Source organism: Mirounga angustirostris, unplaced genomic scaffold, assembly GCF_029215605.1.
Source record: "Mirounga angustirostris isolate CCGP_5_RB_7025 unplaced genomic scaffold, mMirAng1.0.hap1 SCAF_6, whole genome shotgun sequence".
Taxonomy (NCBI): Eukaryota; Metazoa; Chordata; class Mammalia; order Carnivora; family Phocidae; genus Mirounga; species Mirounga angustirostris.
The window spans coordinates 92,001,110-92,025,160 of record NW_026991714.1 but is presented as its reverse complement, the minus strand read 5'-3'; the positions used below and the strand labels follow the sequence as shown (position 1 = coordinate 92,025,160).

The window sequence follows — 24,051 nt, the reverse complement described above, 5'->3', positions numbered from 1 at the left end:
TTCTGTCTTCGAAGTACAGTTACTCTACTAGCATTTTTTTTCTCTGAAATTTAGTATCTTTTTTCCATTTATAATCAAGTTTGTTTCTGATGATGTTCTGGAATTATATTGTTAAATATTTGTTGTTTTCTTTTTTGAAGAATTCAAATTATGTCTGTTTTACTCATTTTGTCTATAGCTATAATTTTCTATTAACCTTCAAAATTTTTTTCAAATCATTTCCTTTTAGTTTTATATTTATATACTTTTCTCAATACGGTCTTCTAGGTCCCTTAGTGTTTTTAGCAGTGTTAATTCTCCCTTGGGTTGCTTACAGAGCTCACCTCTGTAAGATCTTTTCTATTCTTTGCTTTTTTACATGCTTTATCACCTTTATTTCTTGTTATCTCTTCCTTGAGTTTTTATATCTCTGTTTTATGCTCTTGTTGTGGTTGCTTCGTAAGTTTTTTTTTTAATTCATGATAAATGTTTGACAGTATATTTTTCTGCTCATGGCTATATTCATTTGGTTGTATTTTCTTTCCTGTATTTTTCCCCCATTCTTCAATTACTTTTTTTTCTTAAAATGGCTTTGTATGCATATTCCTTGTTTTGTACTCAGACTTGGCCATGTGACAAACTATTTTCTGTACAGAGTAAGTTTGTGTCATTTATTCTAGTTTTTTACTCTTTTTTTCATTAGTGGGGGGAAGAAAAATAAAAGTAGGATAGGTTCTCATAACCATCACATAAACAATCTATTTCTTGTAAATATGGGAATTATCTGGCCCTGCTGTTGCAAACAAGAGTTCTTGAAATGGCACTTCAGGGTTTTCTTCTCACCCAGGAGAATAATTTATATTTTTTAACTCACTCTAAGATCTTTCTTGTATCTTTCTTGTTCTTTCCCCACTTCTGCTTGATCTATAATGCTTCTGGCAGTCATCCTCTATTTTGTGGTTTGGGCATACAGGATTCACCTTGTTTGGACAAAGAAGTTATTGGTATTTCCTTGTTGCTTATATGTGGTTTCTGAGGAACTGTGTGTGGGTGTGTGACAACTTTATACTGCCATTTTCAAAAAAGGAAATCCTTATTATTCATAATATTGAAATAGACTCTATAATCAGAATAATAAATACAGCAGGATTAAACAAGTTTGGGAAAAAATAAAGCTGATGTTGTATTTAACTCTTTAACATCCATCTCATCTACAGGGGTGTCAAGGTAGACCTCAACCCCAAAAGTGAGTTCTGATTCCTCTAAACCAATTATGATAATCTCTCCCTCTTCCCATAAAGCCATATAATGGCATTCAGTATATGGTATTCTCTATAGTAACTACTGGTCTATGGTGGGCACTCTCCTAAATTGTTCTAATTCCTAACTAAGGGTGAGGCTTACTTTCTTCTGTGGAACCAAAATACAAAAGAGTAAATATGTAGGTTTGATTGTTACTGGCAGCCATCTTATAAGAAAAATCAATTCTAAAATTATAATCATTTCTTGATGATACTATTGAGGCCTTGAGTCAATCAACTCTGGAGTCAATCTATCTCTGAACATTCTGTTCCCAACAGTTAGTCTTCCTTCTAACTGTACTTTTCATCTGCCATCTCCATGCTGTTCTTTTACAAAATTAAATATTTGACTTAAATAGTTGCATGTGCTCTTTGCTTTTTTATTTTCATTATTTTCAGTGTCTGATTATATGTAAATGAAGCCGACTATTTGTCTAAGAGTATTTTAGTGAAACTTCTTTGACATCCTCTATCTTTGCTCTCCCCCATCCCCCCTCCACCACTTCCCTCACTACCATTTGAATCTTAACCTTCAACTTGAATTGCAGGGCTGGATAGTCATCATTTCTATTCTTTGTTCAGATATTTCACCCCAAAGGAGGTTATGCAGGGAGGCACTTGGAACAAGATGCTGTTGCAATTTGAATGCAAAGTTTCCATGCATTTTACTGGCAAATCTTTAAGTTTCTCCTCTGAGATAAGGGAAGATGGGACATGGGAGAGGAGAGATGGCATTAGAGACTACAGGGAAAGAGAAAGATGCTTAACAGGGATTTAGGAAGTTGTGCTATAGTGATAGGTGATGTAACTCTCTACTTTGTCTCACCAAGAATTCCAGTAAAGGTATTACATTATTCTTACATGCTCTTGAAATTGGAGTGCATCTTATTTTTTAAATATGATGACACTCAGGAATAAGCCTTAAGGCAAGAGCTGAACAGCTCATGGAGGCCCAGTTATGGAAGGTTATTAAAAGATCCTTCAGGGTTATTTCTGTGTTTAAATAGTTATTTTCAATTTAGTCCTTAACCTTTTTTCAAAAAGGATTTGGGTGTATCTGTAAAAAATCAGGGTTTCATTAAAAGCATGAATGATTGATAATAGGAGATATGAGAAATGTACTCAGACATTTAACTTTACTTGAAGTGTACTCTAGAAATATGTTTTAATGATACTATGTTGTTTCATTTGGTTGGCTGCTTTCATGAAACGCAATTTTTAATTTTAAAACGTAGGGAAATGTGATTTCCTATAATGTATTTAAATAGGTTTATAGCTTTGTAGACTATAAATATATATATAACTTTGCATGATTTGCATTATTTTGGCATACTTCTGTCACTTGGTGACAGGATACCTAAATTATATTTCTGTCATTTTCAAAAGTATATAATCCCCATTTATAATAATGCTATTTTAAATGGGAAGTGAATGATTGACTGCAAATATTTCAGGATTACTGTTACAAAAATCATATAAAGAACTTCAAGAAAATTACTTTGCAAAGAAATGGCTCCTGACATAACACTGTCATTTATCCATAATTGATATCTTAAAATCTGAGATTACTTCAGGTGAATTCTATTAATGAGACAATCTAAAAGGTCAACCTACGTTGAACCTGGTTGTTTCTATACAGTTAACTTCTGTATCACCCTCTGTATTATTTCCTTTATCCTAGACATCACCTCTTAAAGATTAAAAATACTTTTAGAATTTGAATATTTGACAACAACGAGAGCCAATAAGTGGTAAAAAAAGATTGTCACACAAGGTATGGTACACAGTACAACTTAAGATGTTGTAAGAAATAAACAAGTATAAAAAATTTGTTTGCAATACCTTTTATTTAATATTAATTGCATTTAATATAACATCTTTGATATTTAATACAAATAAATTGTAAACTATATTAAATATCTTTCATTTGCATCATACTATTTTGCCTAGTATGAAATACCTATTTTTTGCACTTTAATGATCAACAACATTTGGGATTATCTGGAAATGGAAAATATTTTACTTAAAGCATAAATAATCAGTGATACTAATACAATGAAAGCATTTTACTAATCAATTCTGATACTAAAAACCGGAATTTCCAATGGGCATTCATTTCTATAAAAATGCTAAAATTACTATGATATACTTGCTTAAAAATCTGTGAAATTTTTAATTGACTAATACTTATAAAGATATAGATGGTAAGCAGTATGGCCAAATCACAGATCACCAGGATTTCTAGCAAGATTTGCAGGCCCTGAAGGTGAAGAGCATCCTGGGAAAAGGCCTGTCAGTGTCATTTGCCTGCTCTTAATGTCTTCCCTTCTCAGATTTCTCTTCCAGCCAGTACATCTGTCATATTTCCTTCTCAGTAGTAAATCACCTCTATTCCACAATATTTGAAAGGTTTGCAAATGATAGCCACTGACAGAGTCATTTTCTATTTGTCCATTATGGTTCACAATACCCTCCTAACATCCGGATGACTGGCCTGCAGAAGAGACATTACAGTCCAGAACATCACATCATGTGTAGAGTGGGCTCTCTACACATTATAGTCAATCAGCCTTCATATTATTAGAGCAAGATAACTTTTAAGATGACTGATTACTCAAAACATATGTTAGGAACTTGTGTTTTAGATATATCTGACTACTAAGTAAATGATTTGCTGTAGAAATCAATGGCTTTAAGAATGAGATGTACATATATTAGAATTGTTCCCATAAATTCAGTTACATTCACATTTTTAGGCAAAATACATGAAATCAGAGTATTTAGTATAGCTTCATATCCAATAAAAATCACAGGTGGATGGCTAATACTCAGGGTTTCCAAAATATTAAAATGTATTAATTCTTAATATTACAGAAAATACAACTTATTCTTGTCATGATGAGACAGAAGACCTAAAGGTTATTGTGCATAATTGAGTTTTATGAATGAAAGAGAAAAGAAGTAGAAGACAGCATATGTTAAAGACTGCTTTTAACAATAAATCCTTATTCTCTGTTAACATTTGCATGTTGGTCTGAAATGCATTTCTCCCATAAAGAAGACAGCTAAGCAGTGCAAAAAGTCAGTTGTTTGAGAATTTTGGTGTTCCAGACTCTGGATATTATATATATTTGGATATATTTGCATAATATAATAACAATTCTTTTGAAAAAAAAGTTTAAATTATGTAATAGCACATCATGATCATTTATAGATGCAGCACTAGAACTGTTCTATATTTGGTTGTAATACTGAAGTGCTTACTGTTGAACTCCATCTACGTCCTCTGCTAGCATTTCAGTGATTTGAGCAACTGAAAGAAAATCTGGAGACAGAATCTTTTCATGCTCCTGGAATTCAGCATCTCTCTACCAAAACAGAAACAAAAACAAAAACAATAACTGGAATGAGTTATTTCAATCATGTTTTATATATTAATCCAATGATATCAAAATTTGTTTACTGTGTTCTAGTTGCTATCAGAAATAAAATTTAAACACAACAGTCTTCTAGATAATTTTTCTCTTCAGTTTTCAAGTAATGGTACCTCTCAAAAGTTGAATGTCTAGTTAAACTGTCTTTTATGCATATTTAAAACAGGGTGATGGCTTTCAATTAACAAACTCATTTTTGGGATTTTATTTTTTTCATCATGATAGTGTACTCTTTAATCTCCATCCCCCCCAACTCCCCTCCAGTAATCATCAGTTTATTCTCTGTAGTTAAGCGTCTGTTCCTTAGTTTGTCTCTTTTTTAGCCTTTGTTCATTTCGTTTCTTAAATTACACATACAAGTGAAATCATATGGTATTCGTCTTTCTCTACTGATTTATTTCACTTAGCATTACATTCTCTTGCTCTATCCATGTTGTTGTGAATGACAAGATTTTATTCTTTTTATGGATGAATAATATTTATAGTTTATTATATGTATTATTATATATCCCACATATTCTTATTATATGTAATATATATATAACTTATTTTATATATATTTATATATATATAAAATCCTACATCTTCTTTATCCATTCATCTCTCAATGGACATTTGGGCTGCTTCCATAGTTGGGCTGTTGTAAATAATGCTGCAATAAACATAGGGGTGAATGTATCCCTTTGAATTCATGTTTTTGTATTTTTTAAGTAAATACCCAGTTGTGCCATTACTGGATCATAGGGTAATTCTGTTTTTAATTTTTTGAGGAACCTCCATACTGTTTTCCACAGTGGCTGCACCAGTTTGCATTCCCACAGACAGTGCATGAGGTTTCCTTTTTCTCTACATCCTCACCAGCACTTATTGTTTCCTATGTTTTGATTTTACCCATTCTGACAGGAGTGAGGTGATAGCTCATTGTAGTTTTGATTTGCATTTCCCTAATGATGAGTGATGTTGAGCATCCTTTCATGTGTCTGTTGGCCATGTGGATGTCTTCTTTGGAGAAATGTCTGTTCATGTCATCTGCCGGTTTTTTAATTGGATTATTTGTTTTTCAGGTATTGAGTTGTATCAGTTTTTTATATATTTTGGAAACTCTTTATCGGATATGTCATTTGCAAACATCTCATTCAGTAGGTTGCCTTTTAGTGTTGTTGATTGTTTCCTTCATTGTGCAGAAACTTTTTATTTTGATGTAGTCCCAATAGTTTATTTTTGCTTTTATTTCCCTGCCTCAGGAGACATATCTAGAAAAATGTTGCTATGGCTGATGTCAGAGAGATGACTGTGTTCTCTTCAAGGATTTTTATAGTCTCATATTTAGATATTTAATTCATTTTGCATTTATTTCTGTGTGTTGTGAAAGAAAGTGGTCCAGTTTTTTTCTTTTGTATGTGGCTGTCCAGTTTTTCCAACACCATCTGTTGAAGAGACTGTCTTTTTCCCACTGTACATTCATTCCTCCTTTGTTGAAGATTAATTGACGATATAATTGTGGGTTTATTTCTGCGTTTTCTGTTCTATTCCATTGATCTATGTGTCTATGGTACACCAGTACTATACTGTTTTATTACTACTGCTTTGTAATACAATTTGAAATATGGAATTGTGATACCTCCAGTTTTGTTTTTCTTTTTCCAGATTGCTTTGGCTATGCAAGATCTTTTGTGGTTCCATACGAATCTCAGGATTGTTTGTTCTAATTCTGTGAAAAATACTGTTGGTACTTTGATAGGGATTGCATTAAATGTACAGATTGCTTTGGGTAGTAGTATAGACATTTTAACAATACTTGCTCTTCCAATCCATGAGCATGGAATATCTTTCCATTTCTCTGTGTCATCTTTCATCAGTGTTTTATAGTTTTCAGATTACAGGTCTTTTGCCTCTTTTGTAAAGTTTATTCCTAGATATTTTATTGTTTTTGGTACAATTGTATATGGGATTGTTTTATTTCACTTTGCACTACCTCATTATTAGTGTATAGGAATGCAACAGATTTCTGTACACTGATTTTGTATCTTGCAACTTTACCGAATTCATTTATCAGTTCTTGTAGTTTTTTGGTGGTCTTTCGGGTTTTCTATATATAGTATCATGTCATCTGCAAACAGTGAGTTTTACTTCTTCCTTACTAATTTAGATGCCTTTTATTTCTTTATGTTGTCTAACTGCTGTGACTAGGACTTCCAGTACCATGTTGAATAAAAGTGGTAAGTGGACATCCTTGTCTTGTTCCTGCCCTTAGGGGAAAAGCTCTCAGTTTTTCACCATTGAGTATGATGTTGGCTGTGGGTTTTTCATATAAGGCCTTTATTATGTTAAGGAATCCTCCCTCTAGACCTACTTTGTTGAAGGTTTTTATCATGAACTGATGCTGTACTTTGTCAAATGCTTTTTCTACGTCTATTTAAGTGATCATATGTTTTTTAATCCTTTCTCTTGTTGATGTCATGGATCACATTGATTGTTTTCTGAATACTGAACTATCCTTGTATCATGGGAAGAAATCCCACTTGATTGTGGTGTGGGATTTTTTTAATGTATGGTTGGATTCAGTTTGCTAATATTTTGTTAAGGATTTTTGCATCTTTATTCATGAGAGATACTGGTCTGTAGTTCTCTTTTTTTGTGGTGTCTTTACCTGGTTTTGGTATCAAGGTGATACTGTCCTCATAGAATGAATTGGAAGTTTTCCTTCCTCTTGTATTTTTTTGGTATAGTTTGAGAAGAGTAAGTATTAACTTTCCTTTAAATGTTTGGTAGAATTTGCCTGTGAAGCCATCTGGTCCTGGACTTTTGTTTTTTGGGAGTTTTTTGGTTACTGAGTAAATTTCATTGCTAGTAACTGGTTTGTTCAAATTTTCTTTTTTTTTTTCCTGCTTTAGTTTTGGTAGGTTACATGTCTCTAGGAAATCCAAAAAGGAGACATCCACCCAGCAGTAAAGAGTCTGCCACATGTCTTACTGAGATCCACCTGGCTGTGTCCAGTCTGCCATGTGTCTAAGTGAGACACCCATTCAGCAGTGACCAGCCTGCTGCCTGTCTCACTGAGACATCCACTATGTCTCATTCAAGGAAGCAACGTCTACCCAGCAGTGACCAGCCTGCCACATGTTTCACCCCTAGAAGCAGAAAACCCAGTGCAACTGGGTGTATAGCAGGACCACTTATTTATTCTAAGAGTTTTACTTCTCAACAGGATTGGCCACCAATCCTCAATGTAATACCAGCATCCCATAATTACCATGAGGAGACATCCACCCAGCAATGAAAAAGAAAGACTTAGAAGTCTGCACTCTATTCTAGGGAAAACATGTGGTGGATCAAATGAGCTGCTTATGGGGAGAACTTCCCAGAGAGTCACCAACGGGCTGATCTTCCCCAGAAGTATCTTGGTTTCTCCTGGTGACAGTCTAAAACCACTGTGGGGGCTTGGAGCACTGTATGATCAGTCTTACGTGTGTGTTCCCAGCAAGCCGCAAATAAATTATCATGGAGAAGATTTCCTCTATGGGGACTACTACCTGAGGAATAACCTCTGACACTTCCCTGGGTTCTTAGTCACCTAAAAACACTTTCCGATGGGAAGGAACAAGTGTCCCTTTTCTTTGGAGCTGAGTGATTCAGTCTCTTATACCAGCTAACAGCCTTAAGAAAAACTCCAAGAACTGAACCAGAGAGTCTTACAATTAAAGTGAGAGTAAAGTTTCAGAGCCAGCTAAAGCAATTCAGAGCATAGGGAATGAACAGGGAGCGAGAATAGGGAATGAGAACAGGTCCCATATCAGTTTTCCTTTTCCCCAGAGAATAGACCAGTTACACAGAGGAGCACATAGACAGAAATTACATCAGCATCAAACCAACTATGTTTCACAGAGGAGGAACTTACCAATCCCCAAAGGTCAAATTGTGCTGTGCAGACTTAATTTTGGGGTACAATTGTTCCTCTGAGGGTCATTTCATAATCACCAAGATGATGCAGCAACCCAGGTCCAAGGACCCAGAGTGGGTCCCACAGGACCAGCCAAGTGGGTCCTTGCTTCATGCAGGATGGAAATCAAATGCAAGCTAAGAGGAAGTAAGAGCAGAGTTTACTGGAAGACACAGAGCAGATACAGCTGTAGCATCTGAAGACTTGGAAAGGAAAAGGAGCATGAGTCTCATCTTTGCTTGGGTATCTGGAGTTTTTATGGAGGACAGTGGTCTGGTTGTATGTGTCCTCTTAGGCATCCAGGAACTGATCGAACAAGAATGAGTCAATTTAAAAACTTTTAAAAATACCTACATATTCCTCATTGAGCTTGGGGCTCAAGAGGAGGCAAAGACAAGTGAAAAAACTTGCTAGCCTCAATAACTTAACATCTAGTGGAAGGAACAAACCAAGGGTGACTTTAAAACAAGAAAATAAAATAAGTGAGTCATAATAAAGGGACAAAAATAGAGACAGAACAAAGAAAACCTACAGAGAGGAGGTTCAGAAATGGACTTGGGTGAGTCTGGACAAGAATGATGGAACGAATCAGCAACAGGACACTTGGGGACTGGTTCTGTAAATATCAAGTAATTCACACAATAGTGCTTTGGGTGCAAGTCAGGGACTAGTTGGACCTAAGTGGGAAGTGGGCATTGGGAACATGTTGTGGGAGATCTCAAATATAATAACTGAATAAATATTTACTGAGTGATTACAAAATGCAAGATACTGCACAAGAGATCACAAATATTTTAGAATCTTGGCTGCTCAAAGAATGACAGGCTGAAGAGTTTGTTCTTAATAATACAGGCAGTAAGGAACCTACGAAGTTTTTTAGCAGTGAAATGACAAAATAAAACTGTCCTTTAAGGAAGCACAATTTGTAGGAGGGTGAAAGAAAGAAAGGACAACAGAGGAAAGTTCAATGAAAATGTCTTTGAAACTGGTCAGGAATGAGGCATGGGACTGCACTGGGTTCCTAGCAGTGTGCATGAAAAGAAAGGGGTGAATGCAACATATTGTATCTGGGGGACTAAAAGTGGGAAGAATAAATAGTATGATATCTGAAATAGATGACTGAAAAAAGAGAAAGGTGGTGATTCTCAGAGCTTCCCATAGCTGAGTCCTTTTGTTCAGAGTACAGTCTGTAAAAACCATATGTGGCACTCTTGTTACACCAATAAAAATAGAAGCATTGGAAGATGATGCTCATTTTAAGAAGGCAACATGACAAGTTTGATTTCAGTGGTTGAGTTTAAGGTGGAATATGCGTATCGAGGAAGAAATGTTTAGAAGGTAATTAGAAATGCTAGACTCAGAAAGGTCCAGTTTAAAAATGTTGGTTTAGGAGTCACTCCAAGTGTGAGAAATGGATGAAACTGCCCGGAGCCAGAGCATGGGGAAAACAGCTGTGAATGGGGGATGGAAGAGGAGACTGAAAAGCAGAGGTAAAAAGCAGCAGCTCCATAAAAATCAAGAACTGTGAGATTTGGGGGGAGAGAGGGGGCAAATGTTTTCAATTCAACAAATAGTTATTTATCCTTCCATGTGAATGGGTTCCAGTGAATAAGGAGCAACAAAATGCTTTGCTATAGCTAACAAGATCACATCCCACATTTTCCATATTTCTTTCCAGGAGTAGAAAAATCCCAAAGCTAACAATTATTGGTAATGGTAAACAACTTAATGTTTGTATTTAATATTAGGTTATTATATTTTTATTTTTAAAAATCTAATTTAGACATAAAATGTGCTACTTTATTAGCTATCTTTTTGTAACCTAGGGTTAGCAAAGTAACCTAAACCAGGTCATTCAATTAGTTTATAAACTCAGTAAGAAAAAAATATTTTAGTACCTAATAGAATACCTTGCACCTAGTAGGCACTCAGATACTTGTAAATTGAGTTGTATGAACTCAGTTTTTAGATAGGAAGGTATTTTAGTCCATAACACAGGACTATATATTTGTTAAATGTTTGTTGGTTATGTTTTTTATTATTAGCAGCAAAGTAAAATTATTCCTGTACTGTCAACTCCATTAGACTGTAAATTCCTCAGGGACAGTCATTCAATCTTTTACTTCTTTTTAGAATTCTGCAGATCCTAGTTATGTCAACATAGGTTGTTAATCGACTGTCTGAATTCATCTGTATCATCTGATGACATTATTAGGTGATGGAGATGATAAATAGTAGGACTTGGATTTGGAGGACTCGAGGGTTTGACTACTGATTAATTTTGTGACTTATAGCAAGTCATTTGAACCTAAGTTGAATTCATGTTAAAAAATCATTTTTAAATGTTTTAATACACAAAATTGCTGTCATTATTAACAAAAATATGCATGAAAAGTACATTGTACAGACATTCAGATCAATTTTATTTGATGTGAAAATTTTCTGGATAGGAGAAAGAACTGTATGAAAGGGAATACAATAATCTTAAACTTTTGCACAATAATAATTCTAGCTAAGATGCCTAATATTAGTGCATTTTTTACTAAACCTTGATAGTTTAAGATAATCATCTTGTAGGAAGGTTTGCCTCTGGTTTTTATTTTGTTTTCTTTTGTCTTAAATTGGAATTCCTGAACCTATTTTAAACTAGTGCTCTTTCTTGTTTGTTTATATACCGCCTTGCACTTGAAAGGATATAAGGTGGTAAAAAGTCTTTAATCTTTCAACACATATATTCTGACGTATAAAAATTAAAGATACAATACAAAATTCATGAATAGGCTAATAAAGATGTGATATGTAATTTGGTTTTCTCTGTAAAATTCCATCTCTGACTAGAAAAATATGTAAGCTAAACTTCACTGTAACTCATTTTACTCCACCACCTGGCGGATTTTAGCAATTATTCCAGAAGCAATAAAACTGTAAGCCTAATATTATTTGCCAGATAATCTTTTCTCTGAATTTTTTCTCTTATTCACCTAAACTTTCCACATTGTATATGTCTTCCTTCTAGAATTTCAGCTTTTGGGGTATCTTTCTATCCATCACTGGTAGTATCTCAAAAGATTCTTAATAAATGTTCATTAAAAGAAAGATAACACAGTTCATCAAAGATGACTAAAAGGGTTTTCACAGTCATACAAAACATAGACTCATCTACAATTTCCACACTTAGAAAGGCTCTTTTCAAGCATGAAAATAAATGAACTAAGGAGCAGCACTGTGTTGAGCCATGTCAGAGCCTGAGGCAAAAGGAAAAATCAGGACTACTGATTCTGTCTTTATTTAAAATTTTGATCCATTATGAGCTTTTTGTATTAACTTTCTTTTTTTTAAATTTTATTATGTTAATCACCATACATTACATCATTAGTTTTTTTTTTTAAAGATTTTATTTATTTATTTGAGAGAGAGAAAATGAGAGACAGAGAGCATGAGAGGGAGGAGGGTCAGAGGGAGAAGCAGACTCCCCACCGAGCAGGGAGCCCGATGCGGGACTCGATCCTGGGACTCCAGGATCATGACCTGAGCCGAAGGCAGTCGCTTAACCAACTGAGCCACCCAGGCGCCCCATCATTAGTTTTTGATGTACTGTTCCATGATTAATTGTTTGCATATAATACCCAGTGCTCCATTCAATGCGTGCCCCCTTTAATACCCATCACCAGGGTATTAACTTTCAATTTAAAAAAAATGCTTTCAACTTAAGTTTATCTTGACTACTGAATTTCTGGCATCCTTAAATTTTATGCCCAAAGAGACCGCCTTACTTGCCTCACTACAGTCCAGGACATGCTAAAGAGTCAATTTAAGAAAAAGAAAAATATTTTTTTAAAAATTACAGATTAAAGAAGGATAAGTGAAAACAAGAACTAGTTCTTTAAAGTAATGAATAAAATAGGCAAAAATATTTGGCAAACGCTATTAAAAGAAAAAATAAATATATGCCACATTCTATAGAGACACATTTGAAAATTACAAGACAATGTATAAGTCATCAAATTCGAACAGGGGTAAGAAAGAGAATGGAACTGACCAAACATAAACTAAACTGGAAGTCTACTTTTTAAAAAGTCACCATGCCCAGATATTGTACACTTGAAGTTCTACCTAACAATGGAGAACATATAAATTCTGTTAGTCTAATAATTACAGACTGTAGACAATTCATTTTTAAGAAGCTGGCAGAATCAACACACAAAAACCTAAACTAACACAAAATGGAAATTATAAACCAAAATCATTCATGAATTCAGATGTAAAAATTTTAGTTAAAATATTATCTTAGAAAGTTGAATCCAACAGCATACTAAAAGAAAAATAAACTATCATTATGACCAAATAAGGTTAATTTCAGAAATGCAAGGATGGATCATCATTAAACAACACACTTTTATGTCAAAGTAAATGATAAAAAATGATATAATAATGAAATAATAAGCAGGCATTCACTAGAATTCAGCAGCAAAACTCTTAATAAAACATGAATAGAAAAAAAAATAAACACAAAAAAGATTATTTGCCAAAACATCAGATTGAATGGTGAGAAACTGAAGTCATTCTCATGAAACCAGAAACTAAAAAGGGATTCTGGCTAGTAACATTATTGTAATTCAACACTCTATAGAGATTCTAACTAGTATAATAAGAAAACTAAATATGTGGCTTAAATATTAAAAATGAAGAAATAAAGGAATCTTTATTTGAAGGTTACATGGTTGCATACCTAAGACACCTGACATTGTACTAACATGGTTTCAGTTAATAAGAACTTTGATAAGATAGTTACATAACACAAATATATAAAGGCCGATTGCTTTTCTCTATATTAGAAACTAATTAGAAATGGAAATGGCAGAAACTTGATTAAACTATACTTGGTTATAAATATAATAAGAAAGGTATAGGACCTACAGAAATTATAAGCTTTATCAAAAGTTTAATAAAAAAACTTAATAAAGGAGATTTATTGGAAACCTTCAAATTGAAAAAAATTAAATCCATCCCACATTATAAATCTCAATTTTAAATCTCAACTGTATCATTCTGGAACTTTATAAAATAGTTTTTAAAAATTCTTATGGAAGAATACATATATTTTCAAAAAGAAAAATAGTGAGAGGAACCTTTCAAAATTAGATATTAAAGCTAAACATAAAATAGTATGGCATTGACACAAGAATGGGCAAACTGGTCAGTGGAAAAGAAAAGGATATTTGAAAATATATCTGTAATAATATATATAAACTTTTGGAAATTTAAAAATACATATACATGTATACATACATATAAATTTATACATATACATGTATACATATATATATAAATGTTTGGAGTCTCTATTCTGTTCCACTATTCTGCCTATCCTTGTGTTCATTCACATGTATATACACATAATGTGACAGTGGCAGTCAGTCCATTCTCAATGGGAAGAGAGAGGATGGTTTATTTAGTAAATGAAACTGGCAGACTGATGGTTCATGTCTAGAAGAAAATAAAATTAGATCCTCATTTCCAATATATCAAACATATCTATCAGAAATTAATTTTAGCCATGTTAAGACCTAACTTTAGTAAAATAACACTTTACTTTTGCAAGTCTTTTTTTTAACTTTTTTTTATTATGTTATGTTAATTACCATACATTACATCATTAGGTTTTTTTTTAAAGGTTTTTGTTTTTTTTTTTAAGATTTTATTTATTTGAGAGAGAGAATGAGAGAGAGAGAGAGAGCACATGAGAGGGGGGAGGGTCAGAGGGAGAAGCAGACTCCCTGCTGAGCAGGGAGCCCAATGTGCGACTCGATCCCGGGACTCCAGGATCATGACTTGAGCTGAAGGCAGTCGCTCAACCAACTGAGCCACCCAGGCGCCCCAACATCATTCGTTTTTGATGTAGTGTTCCATGATTCATTATTTGCGTATAACACCCAGTGCTCCATGCAGAAAAAATAACACTTTAAATATTAGAAAAAGAGTAGAGATTACTTGCATAATCTGAAAGGGAGGCTGAAGAGAAGCAGGACTTTTAAAATAAAATAGAAACCCAAAAACCACTAGTAAAAAGAAAGACAAGCTCAAATATCTGTCAAATTTTCCACACTCACAGCCACTACTCCAGAGGTTCTAAATGTTTTATAAATACTACTACTGTATATTAACATTTTGAGCAATGTTAGTACTGTCTTAACAATATTTTATGTAATACTTTTGGCATCCTCCCCATGGGCCTGCTCAGGTTTTCCTACAGTATGTGCCTAAAATGGGTTCAATAAATATCTCTTGAGTGATATAGAAACAGAAGGACCCTGATCATCTTGCTGCTCAAGTTGAACCCTAAGTGTTTCTCTCCAACCTGTTGATGATGGGGTGGGAGCTGTTTTCAAGGTTTGTTAGGGAGACCACCTAATGTAGAGAGAATCATCTGTGGCCATGTTGAAAGATCTCCAAGACAAGACACCATCTTTCCATTCAAGATTATGCAAGTGTCCTCTTATCCTGATACAGTCTCGAAGGCACTGAGTAAATGTCATCTATTAGGGAATGTGGTAACATTTCGAGACATTAGTCAGAAGAAGCAACTGGGCAATAATCATTTACATTTTCTTTTAGGTCTCTGATGTAAGTTGAAGTATAGTCCTTTCATATATGCTACTTAAATGATATTTCCCAAATAATATTTTTTAAGACACTAAGAAAGTCAGTTTATGAACCAACTACTGATAAAAGACTGATGATTAAATTCTAAGTATTCATTTATAAATTCATTTATAATTTAATTTGTAAACATTTATAAATTCCTTTCATTTACAGATCTATACATAGTAAATATTTTCAGATCTTTGTCATTTTTGTTTAGTCTTATGCATTTATACAGATACCTCCCAAACATTTGGTCTTACTTTTTAGAGGGAGGCATTAACTCCCATGTTACTAAAGAATCCGGAATGTTAAATTCAGAAAGCTTGCAAAAAGAGTTTATGCAATGCTACAGAAAAAAATATCTTCCTGGACCTGCATCTCATGTGTGTTTGTTCACAGTTTCTCAATAACTTTTGGTCTACGACAACTATCTTTCCTGGCATACATCAGACCACCTGTGATTTTAATTAGTTATCATATTTTACTGAGTGCCTACTATGTGATTGGGATAATTGGTTGTTTTCGTTCTAAGTACTGGTAACAAATAAGTCGGGAAACCTCAGACTACTGGAAGCTTATGCTTTATTTCCGACTGACTTGGCAAGAAAAAAAAATATTTCACTACTGCTTGGCCAGGATGACTAGATGGTCTACTGGCTAAGTCAATTTGGATACAAAATTTATTAGAAATGACACCATAAGGGACTAGGTCTTGGGGGATCAACTCTGGAAATACTCTGATCTGAGAAGAACCTTCCAGTATCTAACTGAAAATCAGTAGCCTTGGGAGCATAGATTTTGAGAGAGCGGTCTTTGCCATTTTTTCCATCTAACCCCTAAAACACATCGTGGGCACAAATGGGAGGCCAAGAGGCCTTATCACTCCAATGAATGAAGGCCCTATGGATCCACTGGCTTCTCTGTGACCCACAGGAACTCTGCTTTCATTAGAAGGGAAAATGGTGTTTCTAACATGCAGTGTATCAACCTGTTCATCTCAGTACAGGCTCAGTGAGTACAGCTCAGTGAGTCCAAATTCCATCTGGATTTCTTCAGTTTGTTACTAACCAGAAGATTGAGCATTTTCTGAATTGCTCGTCACAGGGAATACCTGCTCCTCCAAAAAGTTAACAAATGTACCCACTGACAGTGCTAAGATGGCAGATAATCACTGAAGGTCTATAACTAACTCAATTCATCTGACCCATCCAAAAAACAAGTGATTTTCTTTTCCCCTGGGGCATGGCACTTCTTCGCATCTTCAAAAGAAAATTATGGGTATTTCTTTTTCTTTTCTTCCCTTTTTTATTTTTTAAAGTGCAGATTCGTTAAACCCAAATTATCAGAGTCTTCTTAGAGGGGACATATCTATATCTACATGGATAAGTAAGTATATGCAAGTATCACTGACAATTGAGCATTTTCTTAAGTTTTTGTATATATTTAAATAACATGACTTAATTGGGAAATTATCTCTGCCACTTTTGAAATTGTATTACTTACATTAGAGATCACAAGGGATTAACTAGTTTAGTAACCAGTTTATCACATTAAATGTATTTTTAATGTATGCTAATTTCGAAAGGCTCATAGGACAGTCAGCCTGCTTTAGCTGTCTGCAGTATTGGGAAGAATCTGGATTGGGAACGACTTGTACATATCTCCGGCAAGGCACTAGATTATTGGCTGTGTGTTTCTACATTTAGGAAATAGCAGTTAATATTTAGCTTCTGCACAAAAAATGTTATTTAGACTAATAAGGGAGTTGAGCATTGCAATGTTAATCATAACGTTATTATTCACCTTCAGTCTTAAAAAAAACTCAAGACAAAACTTCCTAGAACAACAGGATGGACTCTGTGTGAAGATTTAAACATTTTCTTTTAGCTATATCTGGAATAGCAGATATGTTCTTAATTAAAATCTCAGGATACTAAACTTATGAATAATTAAAGTTACCTAAAACCCGTTTATTACTGAGAGCTGGTGTTGGGAGGGGCCCAAAGATAAATCCTTTTTTCTTTCTTTCTCTTTCTTTTCCATATACAGGAAACCACTGGGGCCCAAGGAAGTTAAAAATAACTTTCCTAAAGAGACAAGTTGACCATGAGCAACTAAGCCATAACCAGAAGGTGGACTTTCCAGGGCCCCTCCTTTGTCCTATCGCGTATCTCTGTATTTAGAGAAGTGGTAAAATAATCAGGGAGACACCAAGCCCTGGCCTTCAAATATTAATCAGTCTACTAACAATGAAGAGTTATTATTCCACGACACCTCTGAGCAATAGGAACTATGATCACTGCAAAAGAATTAGTAGCACTTTCCAAGATCCCCTTTCAAGGGCAGAGAATCCGGGAGAAGCACAGGGTTGTGAGGTCGCCGGGACCTGGAACCGACCAAGGGAGGAATTTCTACAGTTTCTATTCCAGGGAACCTCGAGAGGCGCGCCTGGGCAGGGGCGCGGCCGGCGGCAGGGCTCGGGGAACGCGGGGAGCTGCCCCAGCGACCCCCGCCCGCCTCCCGGGCCCTGGCGCCGCTCCGGCCGGTTTCGGGCCGGGCCGCCAGTGCACGCCGCGCTCCCAACCCGGGAGCGGGACGCCTCCCCGGGAACGGGGCGTGCGCTCGAGGGTCGCGGGTGCCGGGAAGGGGCGGCGTACCTCCCAATCGGGTGTGGTTCCCGCCGGGGTCGTCGCCGCGGGTGTCGTTCCCCCGTGAGTGGTCCCCACGGACATCCTCAGGATCTCGCCCCGGGGCCGCGGCCCTTCGTCGCCTAGGCAACAAGGGCGGGGCCGGGGGCGCGAGTCTGGGGAACGGATCCCTCCGCGAAGAGGCTTCCGGGTCGGAACTTGGGCCCCTCCGGGAGAGGGCGGGGGCGGGGGCGGGGGCGGGGCCGGGGCCGGGGCCGGGGCCGGGGTCGGGGCCGGGGCCGGGGTCGCAGCGGGGTCGGAGCAGGGGCAGCCGCAGGGCTGCTCTGCGGAGATCTCTCGCAGCAGGGCTTTGAATCCCCGGGTAGAGAAAGACTCCTTCCTTTCAGTAAGAGTGAAAGCAAGAAGGAAAAAAAAGGCAATTTAAATAACACCAATTTAAATGAATTAGTATGTGGGCAAGTGTCTAATGCTAACATCGCAAGTCCTCAATAAATACTAACATGAGATCTATTATTGGAACTTGATCATTGATTGATTTTTGATATTAAGGAGTTATTGTAATTTTAAGGCGATATGTTATTGTCCTGTTTAGAAGAAAAAAGAAGTGTCCTCTTAGAGATAAATACTGAAAGATTTAGTGATGATGAAGTGATACAATGTTTGCATTTACTCCAAAATAGTGAGGGGAGGGGTTTGGATTATTGAGTGGAGTTATGGTAGGTGAATCAAGATTGGGTACATGGAGGGGGCGGGGGCATTACATTACTCTCTATTTTAGGTACGTTTGAAATTTTCAATAATAAAAGCATTTGAAAATAATGTATCTAGTGGCCGTATTAGTATGACAACACCTGCTTTGAAAATTCACCCTGTATTTACCTGCGTGGGGTTGCTGTGCAGAAAGTTGACTGTAAAAATCAGACGTTATGAAAGTGCTTCGGTTTCCCCATCTATAAAATGAGATGGTAACAGCATCTCATAGCATCAAGGACTTAACATGTTAATATACAGGATTTCATGTGTGAGGATTTAGTATGTTAATATATGAGAATGTTTAGAACAGTGCCTGGCACCTATAAGCGTTAGATGTTATTAGGGTTAGTATTAGTTTGTATTATGCTTCTCCTGACCTTAATCCACCCTGTACACAGCTGCCAGGATAATATTTCATCGTGGACCTCTTATATTTGCCCAGTGCCTTTCAGGTCAAATTGAACACTTTAGCTTTACATAGCCTCATGTTAATTGTGCCCAATTGCCTCCCAGCTCAATTATGCGCACAGTTTGTACTGTCAACTTGTGTTCGTGAATTCTCCCGTTTTGTGTATGTTTGGTCAATCTTTCAAGTGAATTGTAGTGTCTTTTCCTTGATATCTTCATTCTTGAAGAAACTGGTTTAGTTCCTAATACAGAGTAGTCATTTAACAATGTGTCTATGACTTCCAACCCCATTTAAAAAGAACTACATTAGAACTTCCTCAATTAGTGAAAATATAGTCGATTTATAGTGATTGCCAGAGTTAATACAAAAGCTACCACCTCACAAACTCATTACAATGCTTAATTATTTGTTTCCTTCTGATAGCTACTTCAAAGAAATTGAAAATAACAAGTCACCTTCTGCTAGGTGACAACTCTCCACATTCTTTAAATTTAGCATTTGGTAAAGTGCTAAAGCATTGATCTCTCTAAGCTGCAGTTCTTGTTTCCTCAAAAGTCTGATTTATTTTTCTGGCCTTTAATTGTCCTGCTATTTCTTTGGCAGTTTTTTTAGGGGTTTTGTGCCCCTTTTTTTGGACCTGATGGATACTTCCTTAAAGATGGAATCAATTTTCACAGTGATGGGAGAGTTGCCTTAGAGAGGGGCAATTGTTTTGTAGGAATTCCAGTTTTACTGTATTTAATGGCGTAATTTATTGGAGAAGTCATTTTTGAGGAGGTAATTTAATTTTATGGGACACAAAATTTTTTTCCCAGTAAGGAGTGGTGTTGAAAGCCCATTAGCCTGAAGGTTACTTTTAATTTGCACAAGTTGAAGCTGATTTTAGCCTCCCACTTCTTTTGTAGGGAGGTGCCAACAAGGAAGACAAATCTCAGTAGGTGATGTGCTTTCTTACATGGAAAGGTCAGTTAAGTCTTCCTTCTCAGGTCTCTTTTGAAGATAAAGGCTTCTAACCAAAGGCTGTAAAATTCCATTTTTTATCTTATTGTTGTAGGATGGAAGAGAAAAGGAAACATATGGGTCTTGTAGTTTACAATTATTGTTTGAAAAGACCTTTGACTTTTACCACATCACAGTGAAATATGGGATAGCTCAGTACTGCTATTTTGATCCATTGGATTGGCCCTGTTCTCATGAAAATATTCCCATCCCTATACCTGTAAACCTGTGCTTTTTACAAATAGAATCAGATTTTCTAGAAGAGAGGCATTGTCACAATTTTGCCAATTCAAGTATTGGATGTTTAAAATAAACCATACTTTTACATACCTGAGAAACATTTAGGAAAGGACTAGACAATACTATGATGGATGTTGATGGTCTAGTGTGGCAATATATGGCAATAAGCTCCGACAGCAAGATGTCAGTTGGCTTCTTAAGTAGGGAAACATTTCGTGGTGCCTGTGTTACTGGCTTCTTTTAAGTATGAATGAAGTTCTTTAACAACAAATGAAATAATGTCACTAATGTGATTAATGACATACTACTAGTTCAAACAACGTAATTCCTGAGGTCTTCAATCTTTTAACACTCGTGATGGTCTTAAGTGGATCAAGCTGGAAAAATTCCAATTTGGCCTTTAAGTGGTTCTGAGACACCACAACGTTCTGTAGATGGAATTCAGATAACATGTTATATCTTAACCTTGAAATACGTAAAAATTGTTAGATGTAGAAAGAAAAAATATAAAAAGCATTTAATTTGTGAGTAATTGCCTTCATTCTCTGTTACATATTTAATTTTAGCCAAGAAAGTATTCCAAGAGCTAATCAATTTTGAAATCTATTCAGTTTTCTTAGCCTTCACCTAATCTTCAAATCTGGCCTTCTTATTTCAATCAAGTGCCTTAATCTGTTCAAGTCATATGTGAGAACATTTTAAAGCCTAATAAAACATGTTTAGGAGATGGCATAGTAAACCTGTTGTACTAGTTTTAAGTAGTTCTAAGGCTGACTAACTATGGGGGCTGATAATGATTTTCAGTAAACAGTTGATACAATTTTGACATTGTTCATTATCTGCAACTTGTCTTCAAAACTCTATACTCTCCACTGTGGGTTTATCTGTTATTCTCTCTTTCTCCAGTTACTCCCTTTACAGTAGATCCTTATGCTCTTCAAATGAAAACTCCAAGTCTCTTTCCCTAATCAGAAAATACTCTTTTCCTAATCCAGAGACCGCTTTAAGATAGTTTTGTAACTTGTTCTTTTTCTTCCTGATCAATTTATTGAAAAAGTGGGATCTTACTCCTCACCTCTCTTTAAACCACTCCACGCCCTTACTTCCTTTGCTCTCCTCAAGCTGTACCCCCTCAAGAGCTGCCACTAGGCTCTATCTTCCTTGGTATGTGGACACTCTCTGTTTGCCCTTCATATCCATTCTTTTCCTTCTCCACTCAGCCTTGTGACCTGGAAGGTTGACCATTATGGACTCCAACAGCTGGATTTACTACATTCCTTGCCCTCTGACCTGTGGTTCATTTTGGCCAATGGAAACACCAGCAGGGGGTTGGAGGGAGGAAGAGTGACGTGAGGGTCATTTATTCTCCCTTCATTCCTCCCTGCAAGATAGTAGACCGGAAGTACTAGGTTCCTACACCAAAGGCTTTCAAGGCCACAGCCCATCCCTTAGCTTCTCCAGAGCTATAGCTGTCTCTGGGTTTTGGTAACCTTCTCCCCTTTCCCCTTCAGGCCTCGAAGCAATAATGTCTCCCTCTTGTTCTTAGCCCCAGGATGGTTCCCCATCCCTTGCTAGTTTCCCTTATGTCTGCCCATATGTTTATAAATAGCTCCTTTACTAAATTTTCCTCAGTTTCCACCATTTGCCATCTGTTTCCTGCTGGTATCTGGACTGATATCAGCAAAAATTAACTCCAGAACATTTAACACAAAAGACTAAGCCTGGCTTGCTCAACACCATTGTTGTCCACCATTTAGTTGTTTTGCAATGAGCAGTATCATCTACAAGACATCTTAAACAATTATTTAGGTAGGACTGCATCCCACCCTCACCCGTCTCTACCCGGAGCAGCTGCACCTAAGTTCCACTACCCTCAAGATGGATGGCAAGCAGGGGAGTGTTGTAACTACCCATGGGACCTGTGTCATCCATGTCCTAAGCAGTTGTCTGTCTCAGACAGCCCATATAAACTACCGGCTCCCCAAATTCTAACCTCTGGACGCCAAGCAGACTATATAGTTCCCCTGTTGACAAAACTTGTTTAAAATTTGTCCTATTAAAACACAAAATAACAGATCACCTGGGCCTTGGTCCAGGTCCTGCTTTCTCCATGAATGGTGGGAAGTGTGGCGGAGGAGCAGTGCCTTCTTCATGCTGATCCTGGCCCTGAATGTTTGACCTTTCCCAATAAAACCTCCCATGCCATGTGGTATGGAATTCATCTGGAAACCAGGAGGGCCACAACAGGCAGGGGAGTGGCTTGTGAGAATGCATGCGGTTCACAGCTTCACTCCTCCCAGCACATTTAGATTTATAATCTGTATTTGTACACAAGTCCTACTAATTATTTTCATTTACAAATTGTTCTTTATTGCAGCATTTATGCTAATAGTTTCATCATTCCTTTTATGCTTCAGTGAACTACTTTTGAATCATCGATCCGTATTTGCGGACTGGTAATTTAATGCCAAAACACAAGTTAAACCCAGGCAATGGCATACATATTAAGTGAAATGCTTCAGCTGACAAAAACTGCACCCTGTTTCCAGAATGTTAGCCAAGGCAGCCTGACCCAAATTCCTAAAGTGCAAGCAGAATCTTTAAACACATGATTTGAGTTAGCCATAAAGAATTTTTGTAAAAATCAAAATTCATCCCATATTTTACATTTGTGAAATACGTATGATCAGAGTAGTTGTATTGATGTTTTTCCCTTCTAAAACTGCCTAAAAGTGACTGGGTGCCACTACATTAATGTATTTAAATGTATTTTTGAGAAAGCCTCTCCTGGGGGATTCTGGGATGTGCCTTGACTGGGCAGGCAAGCATTGCCTCCTTCTCTGCACTACCTCCCACCCCATTCTACTTTTAAATATAGCAAGTCTAATTTTACCTGTTTTACGTAATAGCTTTCTTATAAATTTTGTTAGAAGGAAGGATTGTGAGCTTGAAAAAGTTTGAAAGCCACTAGATAATCTCTAAGGAATCTTCATCTCTGAAAATGCTATTACAACATAATTTCCGAAAGCATTCATTGTCTAAAATGTTCACTTTGGCAAATCGGCAATATTACTGTTATTAAACACTTCTGGTGTATATGCATGCTTATGATTCTAAGAAAGTAAAATAACATACATTATGTCACTTAATCATCTGAATCCACGTTTACAGCATTCCACATGGCATTGCTTTTGATCAAGGAAATTATTTTACAGCAAAAGAAGTGCGGCAATGGGCCCATGCTCATTGGTCTTCACAATATTCCCCCTCATCCTGAAGTGGAGCATGTGATGGAACAGTGGAATGGCCTCTTGAAGGCTCAGTCACTCAGTTTGAAGACATCAGAGAGGTGTCAATACCCGACAGGGCTGAGGCAAATTTCTCCAAAAAGCTCTGGATGAACATCCAGTATATGGTGTTATTTCTTCCATAGCTAGGATTCCTGGGTCCAGGAATTGAGGAGTGGAAATGGTAGTGACAACATTCACTATTACTACCCTAGTAAGCCACTAGCAAAATTCATGCTTCCTGTTCCCATGACCTGCTCTGCTGGCCTAGAGGTATTAGTTCCAAAGGGAGGAAGGCTTCTACCAGGACACATAACAATGATCCCATTGAACTGGAAGTTAAAATTGCCACCTGACCACTTTGGGCTTCTCATGTCCCTGAATCAACAGGCAAAGAAGGGAGTTATGCTGTTGGC

The 24,051-nt window shown here is 36.5% G+C and overlaps 1 protein-coding gene across 1 annotated transcript in view; it reads right to left on the bottom strand.

Moving 5' to 3' along the window:
• Positions 1-18,282, bottom strand: part of CABCOCO1 (ciliary associated calcium binding coiled-coil 1) — a 136,766-nt gene extending 118,484 nt beyond the window's left edge. Inside the window, exons 1-2 of the mRNA XM_045877909.3 lie at positions 17,957-18,282; positions 4,545-4,648 (exon numbers count right to left, since the gene is read on the bottom strand). Coding sequence (XP_045733865.1) covers positions 4,545-4,648; positions 17,957-18,031 — 179 coding nt within the window. The 5' untranslated portion in view covers positions 18,032-18,282. The remainder of the gene's footprint in view (positions 1-4,544; positions 4,649-17,956) is intronic.
• Between the last annotated feature and the right edge of the window lie 5,769 nt (positions 18,283-24,051).